General features: G+C 49.8%; 1 protein-coding gene across 1 annotated transcript; it reads left to right on the top strand.

Annotated features, from left to right (window-relative positions):
• Positions 1–6,385: 6,385 nt before the first annotated feature.
• LOC118247261 (transcription cofactor HES-6-like) lies at positions 6,386–8,526 on the top strand. The gene is made up of 4 exons (XM_035545125.1): positions 6,386–6,451; positions 6,949–7,044; positions 7,195–7,273; positions 8,081–8,526. Exons 1-4 carry the CDS (start codon positions 6,386–6,388, stop codon positions 8,524–8,526), a joined length of 687 nt encoding a protein of 228 aa, XP_035401018.1.
• Positions 8,527–10,434: the final 1,908 nt, after the last annotated feature.

The following is a 10,434-nucleotide window of genomic DNA, read 5'->3' as shown; positions in this document are numbered from 1 at the left end:
CTGTGAAAGTGAAGCTGGCTGGATAAACCAAGCACTTGCTGCATTATAGATGAGGCCTGTTATCAGGTGACATCTGGCAAAGTTAGACACGCATGGAGTGTGAAAAAGCCCAGAGCTGCCCTTCTGAACAAAACAAATCCTGGGATGCCCAACGAGGAAAGTTCAAGAACTGCTTCAAGCTCCCCCTCGAAGCCCCCTACTCTTTCCACCAAGCTTGGCTCTTTGCCCCCATCCACTGCTGCAGCACAAGCAAGAGGTTAGACCTTATCAGCATGTCGCCACCCACACAGCTTATCAGATTTTCTTCTTCCTATAACTCACTCTTGGCCTAAGAGTCCGTGTTGCAACCAGCAGCTTTCTGGCTGCAAAAGCATGAGATAAGACTTCCTCCAGAGGCAGGAGCTCTGCTAACCCGCCAGACAGGAGACGTGTTGAGCAACAGCAGGAACATCAGCTGATCCTTAACACAAAGGCTGGAGGGGTGTGTGTGAAAGAAGAGTTGAAAATTACTCAGCTGGTACCAGCCTTGTAATTATTTCCTATACCAGGAGTCCACTTCTGAAGATGATACAGTCATCTGATACTGAGGATGCAGAGCTGGGGTTAGTGAGGTTTGAGCATTCAGTAAAGGAGCTGGATTGAGACACGCCAACAGCATTTCTAGAGAAGCCCAATACCTCTTCTGGAGCTGGACTTCCCTAATGATGAAATACTCCATGTAGCACTATCCTATGCCATGTATATTGTCTCTCTGTCCACCTATAAATGCTTTTGGAGCAGGTGAACCTCTATACCATGATGAATTGCTTCGGACATCGTCCAGACTGGCCACCGCTTGACCATAGGCATCAAAGTTGGTAACGTCTTCACATAGAAGATCATCATGAAGACCATGGTCTTCACCAGAGGTGACAAGGCTGAGAAGAAGGGAGTCTCCGGTGTTAGCAAGGTCTCTTCCAAAACACTTGCCTGAAGGACAACAAAGACACCAGGAAGGACCATATGTGATGGACACCACCACTCCTGTGCCCAATCTTGGATGGCATCTGCTGCATCAGGGCTGTGCTATCAGGCAACTCTCATTGTAGTCATAAATGACTGCAAATACTCTTCTCCACACCCCAGGTACAGACTTTGCTTTTCTGCCTAGCTTGTTTGCAGTGCTATCCTGGCCTGGGCGGGCTGCTGGACACATGGTCCCCACACAGACCCTGCTGCGCCTGTCAGAGATAGCAGACCATGGGTATAATGTCCTGGACCAAGGCCAAGCTGGAAATGCAGCCCCGGTCCCCTCTGGACGACCTAGCAGCGAGCAATCTGTGAGCAGCGCTGCCTGGCGTGCCTCTGCTCAGGGAGCCCTCCTACCTGCCTGGATGCTGCCTGCACCTCCTGCCCTGCCAGCCCAGCCTCCCCACTGGCATGCACTGCTCCTCCTCACAGTCTTCTCTCGCTGTAATGCTCTAGGAGCAAACCGCCCTTGGGCAACACGGGAATTCAGTACAGAGTGCTTGTGATTTACAGCTGTCAAGAAACCAGCAGATTAAAACTTTTTAATGATGAGACTTAACCCTCCACGTATTTAAACCTCAGCTTTGAGCCAGAACCAAACTTCAGAACCAACCCCCCACCCCCCCCACCAGAATAAAAGACATTTAGTCCCTGAGACCTGGCACCCATCCGCTTAACTGGGGACAAACCCGGCCCAGATGCAGCCCCCAGCAGAGGGGACGGTGCAGTCATCTGCATAGGCAGGCCTTCTGGTGCCGTGTCCCCAGCACCACTCCAGGCCGCAAGGTGCCTCTGGGGGCGGCCTGGGCCCACACACGGGTCTCTGTGACACATGGGGGGCGTGCAGCGTCCTTACTGCTGCCTGGGGCTCTCCTGCCCGCTGAGGGGGCTCCTTTTTCCCATCTGTGGTGTGGGGGGGGCTCTATTGTTACAGGGGTGTTTGCAGGAGAAACACAGGGGACATCCACGGGGGGGTTGAGCTGTTTGCCCTAGCAGCTGACTGGGCAGCTCCAAATCTGTATCTAGAAAAATACATTCCTAACATTTTTGTTTTCAATTAATATATATATATATATATATATATATATTCTCAACATCGGTTTCACAGGGATCTTGCAACTGGTTCTAATCAATGGGTTGTGGGGTTTTTTTTAGTTAGCTTGGCAGCAGCTCTCATTTAAAAGCAACTGGCCCTGGATGCCTCAGGCAGCAGCCTCGGCCCGCACTGCACTTGGGATGGGTCAGGCTCCTGCCCCCTCCTGAATCTGCTCGGAGCTGCAAAGCAACACGCTCCCATCCGTGTGAGCCCAGCGGCCAGGAAGCCGTGCTGGCAGGCTGTGCGCAGGCACCTTTAGTGAGTCTGATTTACGGGAGCGTTTACTGCCTCGGCAGACTTTATGCTCTGAAACCGAATAAGCCTTGTGCAGTGCAGATGCAGCTCACCACCTGCGCCTGCCTGGCAGCCTGTGCTGTTTAACTCTTCCCCGCTTTCCACAAGGCCACCTGGTTTCCAGCCTATTCGGGCACTTAACAGCGCCTCAGAAAGCAGCCTGGATTTGATCTCTCCTTCCTGACAGGTAAATCCAGCAGGGGATACCAGGGCAGCCACCTGGGAACGATCCTGCACAAACTGCCGAGAGCGGGGAGTCTGCGGAGAGAGGTGTGAAAATGGGAAGGATCGGTCCAGAAAGACAGCAATGACAATTCTCAAGTTGGTCAAACTGAGGCTGTTGGAGAGAAGGATTCTCCTCGAATCACTTCAAACAAGGACATCTGCAGCCTAATCTGCAGGTCAGCTGAGACGTGGTTGACCTCGAGCACCTCAAGGTAGAAGGTCCTTGGCCACCAGGACGTGGAGAGGAGTGTCCCTGCCGGCAGCCCGGGGAGCGCAGCGCTGCCTCCTCCTGGGCCTCTGCCCCATGGGGCCGAGCAACATGAGGCTGGAGGCTGTGGGAGGGGAGCACCAAGCAGCCCCACACTGCCCCCGAGAAACCCCTGGGGGCTGGAAATGACAAGATGTATCCACCACCCCACAGGCCAGAGACACGAAGGCCCCCCACCCGCAGCACGGCAGCCCCACAGCACACCCCTACCACTCTCACACCGGCCCCTCTTCAGTAAGGGCTGCTCCAGGTCTGTGTGATGTCCTCCTGCCCAGGAACAGCTTCCTTCGGAGCGAGGCCTCAGCACGCAGAGTACGAGGAGCAACAGTAGGTCATCTGCGGGACATGGATGACACCTGATGGGAAGAGACCTTGGTGGCACCACCCCTGCAGCTGCACATAGCTTCACGCAGCGGCTGTGAGGGGAAATCTGCCTTGCAATTAGAGGCACCGAAGGCAGTAGGCCCCTTCCGGCGGCCATCAGCTGCCCCCAGCCCCGCCAGCACCAGGCAAGAGCTGCCACCCCTCCCTGGCAGGGCTGAAGGCCGCTGACCATTTCTCTGCTGGTTATTAGATTGTTCATGGCTCTCAGGTTTGTTTGAATAAGCTCTTTTGTCCTATAGAGCTTTCCCACGTCCCTTCATTCGCTAGGCAGTCGCGTGTCCCGAGTCAAAGAGGAGCCGGGGCCACAAATTCCTAAAGAAACTTTTTTCAGAGCAAGACATCTGCGTTGGAGGGAATCTGCCAACATCTGCCACACTTTCCCCATTTTCAAGAGCCTTTCTTTCCATCTTAAAAAGTGCAGGAACAGATGTTAAAAGTTGTTTTCTTTCTACAGGGTGTGAAATGTAGACAAATAGCAAAAAAGAAAACTCCAAGCAGCACCGACCCCTTTCTCTTCCCTTTTTTTGGAAAGCTCGGGAGAAAAGGGAGGCTTTGTTTACTAAGGAGAATCCCCTTTTCAGTGAAACCTGGCGGTGCGCAATGCAAAAGTAAAGCAGGAATTTGCAAAAAGCTTCCTTTAATGCTCTGTGCTCATTTGCATTTGCCTGTTTGGTCCATACAATCCCAAGCACAGATGTCGTGCTTCCCCCTGAAAGGCAGGGCAGCTCTCCCGCCTGCGCACCCCCTTTGCTTTGAAAATAAAGGGTTTTGCTCTGAATGAGAGGTGTAAAATAACTGTTTACAGCAAAAGCTGCTCTTCTTTTCCAGTGAAATGCTGTCTTACAAATGAACCTTGAAATGAGCTCACCGAGAGCAGAGGCCAGCGGGGCAACGAGGGCCCTGCAAGCAAGGGGCTCCCCAGAGTCTAGGGGCTCAGCTGGGGCTCTGGGGCTGGGCGCTGGGGGCCGCCAAGCTACTCCCCACCATCCTCAGCACCTCCTCACCAAACACACACAGCCTGTGCTTGTTTCACGGCACCATTGCAGCCCCTTACAAAAGGGCCTTGAGGAACCAGATGCATCTTTAAGGTCCCTGCCAGCCCCAGCCATTCTATGAAGGCAGGTCGCCAGCATCGGGGCTGGGGCAGAAGGGGGCCCCAGGCAGAGGGGGAGATTTGAGAATGGCTATGAGGGGACACACAACCCATGGCTTTGCACTCCCAACCCTCCTTGCCAGGCCGAGAGCAGCATTTCAGTGGAAGCCCCTGGGCAACCCTCTCGCAAAGCATCCTCCTCACAAGGCACGAGTAACAGGGTAGAGGTTAAGGCAGAAGCAGCAAGTCCAGGCCAAGCTTGCTGATGCGCAAGCACTTTCTAACTCTGGACAGTGGAAAATCCTCCAGTTTTCTGTGCAGGGGACAGATCTGATATAAGGTGCCCATCCCTGCTCCTGTGCTGCATCACCTTCACTTGGCATGAAGGACAAACTGTCCCCTCCCATGTCCTCTTCTCCCTGAGAAACAAACACCATCCCATCTTGGGCTCTCCCTCATGCACCCTTACCAAGCAGGGCGCTTATAAAACCATGCAACTGCACCCAATACCTGCATTTGACTAACAACCTCTGCCTGCAAGATACCATGTCTGGGGAGATGTTTTCATCGTGAGCCCAGGCAGCAGTGCGTGCAGACACGCTGCAAATATGTTTGCATTCACACACATACAAACATACACCCACACAATGTTTAAGCAAGGGACGTGATGTCCTTGCTTTTATTCCTAGGGTACATCACCACCTACGGTTGAAGGGGTGGAGTGAGGGCTCTGCAGCTGCAGCGCTGTGCTGTGCTGGGTGATGGGAAATCCCAAGAGCAGCTCGTGGTGACTTTTGGTGCTTCTGAACCACTCGAGCTTCTTCCTGTCCATTTAAATAAGGTGGCACATTCAACACCACCCTAAAGGGCTTCACCTGCGTGACTCAACAGGACACTGCCAGATCCTGCTCATTAGCAAAGCAACTGTCAGAAAGCAAAAGCACAGTCATGAAAGATGCCTTCATACTCCCCCTCAAAACCAGACAGAAGTGAGGAAGCATTATAAAGGCACATTCCCATCCTGTGCCAAGTCTGCTTTGAAGGTCCATGTGCTTCCGCACTAGCATTTCAGAGGATTAGAAACAAACAAAAAAACCCTTCCCCCCAAAACACCCAAGACTCCTGGCAGCATGAAAGGGGGAAAAAAGCAAACAAGTAAAAGTCCCACAGAATTAGCAGGACTGAACTCACCTCTAGGTTTGCTTGCATGTGCAATTGTCTGTAAGTTTAATATCAAATACTACACGGCAGTCAAAAATTAGAAGAGCTTCGTATTTCCTACATCTAGCTGTGTACAGCAGAGAATTTGGGTTCTCAAGAGGCAAATGAAGTGCTTTCCCTAGAGGATTTTTTGATGAATACAGTGTTTCTGTAGCTGTCTGCTGTCAACAGTTTTTAATCGATCATCGTTACCTTGCAATAATAATTCCCGGGAGCAGGAACTAGTCGATCAAGCACTCTATTATTAAATTAAAAGGCTGCTTCAAAGATTTAAAGTGATTGAGGCTCAGGTTAGCAGGTAAAAAGTGGCACTGGCTCAAGGAGATGCAGGGAAAAGAAAGATACATAGGAGGCATTTTCCCAGGTGTAACTCGACTGGTTCCCAGCTATTGTTTTCCTCCCTGGGAATCTGTGCAAATTGAGCACGGAGCCATGCAAGCTGCTCAGAGCGCGCCCATTTTGCTTCCCTCCTTCCTTAACAAAAGATCCCTACAAAGCAAAGCTTTGGAGGCTGGACATCTGTCGCCGTTTGGGGGGGCCGGCGTGGTCATTGAAAAGATGCAGTGACCTGTCAGCTTTGATTGATGGCCACAAACCTCTGGGCTCGACCCCTCGTGTGGGAAAAGAAGTCCCGCCAAGGCAAGTCCCCTTTCACATGCTAATTCTGGGTTATAAATACAGCAGAGGAGCAGAGGAGAGGCAAAGAGCCCGTCGGGACAGGGAGCGACCTACTGCCCGAGTGCCTCCTCCGCGTCCCCGTCCTCGCAGCGTCCCGGGGCGGCCAGCCTGGATTACAATGACCGCCACAGCCACGGCCAGCGGCGTGCACAAGCTCTCCAGCAGCACCAAGGAGGAAAGGAAGGTAGGTCCCGGCCATGCAGCCTCCCGCAACGAGGGCCACGTGCGCCCAACGGGAAGCCCACGCGCGGATGGACGCTGGAGCTCGGCAGGTGAATGATGGGGGCTACAGACCTCTAGGAAAGAGAAACACAATATTCACATCCTCTTATTATAAAGAGGTTTTCCCTGAATTTAACCCACGTGGGTGTTTTTTTCTGCTTCCTTTCTCTGCCTTAGAAAGGTTTCTGTCTTTTGGTTTCAGTTGGGTAAGCTCTGGTTAATAGGAGTGTAAGTAAGAGAATTCAGAGCTAACACGACCCAAAGGACAGGCCCTTACCGGAGCTAGAGACGGAGCGCTCCCCATCTGTAACTTGCCGAGTGCCGCGTCATCCCGCGCTGGTTTCGCACAGGGATGTGAAGCCCACACAGCCCTGTTATGCCCTCGCTCCACTGCGGCAGAGAGATGAAAAAGAAATCATCTGCAATTCTTCTTCCTCCTCCTTTTCTCTTCCTTGCCAGCTAAGGAAGCCTCTCATTGAGCGGAAGCGAAGGGAAAGGATTAATAACTGCTTGGACCAGCTGAAAGAGACCGTTGTGGGCGCGTTTCACCTGGATGTAAGTGTTCACTTTTACACAGATTTTGTCCTTCTGCTGATGGGGACTGTTTGGCTTTTGGGGGACAGGAGGGGGGCTTTGTCTTTTGGGAAACTTGGCTTTGCACAAATACTTCATGGCCTCTCAGCTGCTGAACTCTCTCTTTATTAGCAGTCTAAACTCGAAAAAGCAGACATCCTCGAAATGACAGTCAAACACCTTCAGAACATTCAAAACAGCAAGCTGATGGGTAAGTGCATCTTCCCTACAGCCCCTGATGCTCAGTGCAGCCTTGGGGGTGTCAGGAGAGCACAGCACTGTGCCTTTAGTCCGCTGGCAGCTTGGCAAAAGCCTCCTTCAAACCTGTTGAGGCCCGAGCTGCGGGTCTGGGCTTGGCTTTCACCACTAGATGGGGAGATGGAGCTGAACGCTTGGTAACCCACGGAAGCTTTTTCTTCCAGTGCCGGTTTCTCCTGTTGTTCCATTTTGGCTCTACTTGCTGGTGGGCAGCAGGATGCTGAGGCGGCCTGGCCAGGCAGCTCGCTCCCTGCACCACCTTCCCCTGAACCTTGCAAACCACTAACATTATCATAAAGCCCAAGCGAATTAAATCAGGCTGAAAACAGGGCAAGAAGCAATCTACTTACTCTACCTCCAGGAGCCAGTATCTTGGCCTTACATAATACATTTTCAGTGTCTCCCAGTGTCTTAAAAGGGCCCCAAAAGGCAGTTATAGACTGGCAGGGGAGCTCCCACCAGTAGCCTGAGATAACCCTGTTCCAGTGGGAAACTCCACCAGGACATCTGAGCCCTGTACCCACTCCAGCCTGGACCCCAGCACTGCTCTCACTTGCACCATTTGCAGAGCTTTTGCCTCACCATGGGAGCAGCAGGGCACTGACCTGCCGCAGCCCCCCTGCAACGGTTTCAGCTGGATGTGGTTTCAGCAATAAGCCCGCACAGGGGCCAATGCAGACAGGAACCTGTCAAATGTTTTTAAGTTGGAAGTGCAGGTTTTACACAATTACCAACTCCAGTTGCCTTCTGTTCAATGCAGCTGATTCCAAAGTGGGCCTTGAAGCTCAGCAGAGGTACAGCACTGGATACATTCAGTGCATGCACGAGGTCCACAACCTTCTCCTCACCTGTGAGTGGATGGACAAGACACTTGGGGCCCGACTGTTAAACCACCTGCTGAAATCTTTACCGAGGTCTGGTGAAGACACCTGCAAAGGAGCATTAAGATCTTCAAGCCCATCTCAGCAGCCTCTCTTGACACCAAAAACCCCACTGGGCCCTAAGGGGAACTCTCCCAGCACAAATCCATCTCAGGAGCACTTCTACCCAGTGGAGAACAAACAGGCTTTCAAAAATTCATTCCAGCTGCCGTCGCTGTCGGTTTTCAGCCAGGTCGATGCTGTGCCTCCCAGACAGGTCCTGCAGCTGAATTTTTCCCATAATAACCCTAGTATGGGGTCATTAGATATGTGGAGACCATGGTAAAATGTGTTTTCAAATGTTTATCCTAACCTTAGACACTTATGTATGTATCTTATAGATATGTTTCTTTAAAACACTTGTGGAACAAGTCTGTTCCTGTAGGTGTACTAAAGACCAGGGTACTTCAAGCCGAAGTAAACCTATGTGTAGCCTGCATTGTAGAAGGCTGCTATTATTTTGTATTTATTTAATACATCTAAATTATTGTATAGAATCCTCTCATGTTCTTTAGTGTATATTAATTATATAACTTTCTTGTCTTACATTCCTAAAATAATTATCTTTCTATTAATAAAGAAACAAGATAATGAGCAACAACCCCTCTTACACCAAGAGTACCTCTTGGGTCTCATGTCGCAGCTGAGATCACTTCACTGGATAAAGAAGTAAACAGTCAATTTGTTCTTCCTTTTTTTTTTTTTAATTTCTATTATTATTATTCTTGTGCAACTATTTCAGTTCTGATTCCTGTAACAATGCTGCTATGACTAGAAAAAAAGAAAGGGAAAGATGTGGTTTAGACATTTTAGACTGCTCAGAAATACTATCTGTATTGCTCACCCTAGATGTGCTGTTTCCAATGCCTGACCATGCTGATACAACTGTTAAACTAGTGAGCTAAGTGTATATATATGTTACATATAGTTACATTTACTTTTAGTTTTGTTTGTTTGTTTGTTTATTCTAAATAAACTTTTGGAAGATAATGATTGATATTTCTCCCAGTCTTGTTCTGTCCGCTCTGAATACACAATACTTGGGGATCTGCTTTTGTTTTCTTCTTTCACAAACAGTTTTCCTTGAAGCAACTGAAAGAGTGTTCAGGTTTTTTGACTCTGATGCTTTGTAGAAAAAGCAGCCCACTCATGCACACACACACCTACACGAAGAATCACCTGGATCATGGTAACACTTAAAAGTTACAAAAAAACCCAAACAAACAGGAGTTGGGCTTATCAACCTGGGCCAACATTTTAGGTTTTGCTTCTAAGGGAATCGCAGACAGACTCTGAAGGGCAGAAGGTGAAATAACCTACCAGTAAGACTGGGACAAATCTGCTTAACTTGTTGACAACATTTGGTCACAGTTTTTCAACTCAAAGGCAGTTAAAAGCTCTTCACAATTAAAAGAAAAGAGCAAGGATCTCTTAAACAAACACTGTGCATACTAAATAATGGATCCCCAGTTCAGAGAGACTAATTATGCAGTGTGATCTATTTGATGATGTGTTGAAAGAGTGAAAACCATCACCTCTGGCTTTAGCATCCTTTTCTGTGAAGCTGTCCCTTTCATCCATTACTCTTGAAGAGCTATTAGAAGTGGTAGCATAAAGGTGGTAGGAGCAACAACTGGCTTACATGAAAAGAAGCAGCACTGTTGCGGAGCAGATTTCTTGAACTGGGGGGTAAGAAGGCAATTCTGTATGAAATGTAGAATTGTACGTATTTTAGTGCAACCTCAGCTTCCACTCTCTGACTGAAAATTAGGACTCCCCCAAGATGAAATCAGTGAAGAGAATCTCCAGAGGAACAGCAATATAGAAAACACACCCAAATCACCCCCACCACAAACATGCCTATTGCAGTGGGGACTGGAGCCAGCCCAAGCAAACAGCAGCAGCAAAGTCCACAGGACACTCACAGGTTGTGAAAACATTCAGGCAAAGTGAACCTCAAGATCCTGAAAAAGGAAAGACATTGAAGACCTTCAGAAATCAGTACCACATATTACTGAGCTTAGAGAAAGCCCCACCACCACCTCAGCACCCATTAGTGCACCCACTAGAAAAACCTGTACTGCTCAGCACTGAGGTCTGCACACAGTGCAGCGAAGAGGAACAGATCCCTACCCAATACGGGGCCCAAAACTTAACAGTTTTCCTCCTAGATCGTCTCAGTAATGTACCTGAT

This window comes from Cygnus atratus, chromosome 9 (assembly GCF_013377495.2).
Source record: "Cygnus atratus isolate AKBS03 ecotype Queensland, Australia chromosome 9, CAtr_DNAZoo_HiC_assembly, whole genome shotgun sequence".
NCBI classification, from domain to species: Eukaryota; Metazoa; Chordata; class Aves; order Anseriformes; family Anatidae; genus Cygnus; species Cygnus atratus.
This window is presented reverse-complemented; position numbering and strand designations above follow the sequence as displayed.

What these genes read in the sequence shown, in the direction of transcription:
- LOC118247261 (XM_035545125.1), top strand. Translation starts at nt 6,386, where the DNA reads ATGACCGCCACAGCCACGGCCAGCGGCGTGCACAAGCTCTCCAGCAGC. An exon ending in GCACCAAGGAGGAAAGGAAG is followed by an intron (nt 6,452 to 6,948) that starts GTAGGTCCCGGC and finishes CTTCCTTGCCAG; the next exon opens with CTAAGGAAGCCTCTCATTGA. An exon ending in TCAAAACAGCAAGCTGATGG is followed by an intron (nt 7,274 to 8,080) that starts GTAAGTGCATCT and finishes TGTTCAATGCAG; the next exon opens with CTGATTCCAAAGTGGGCCTT.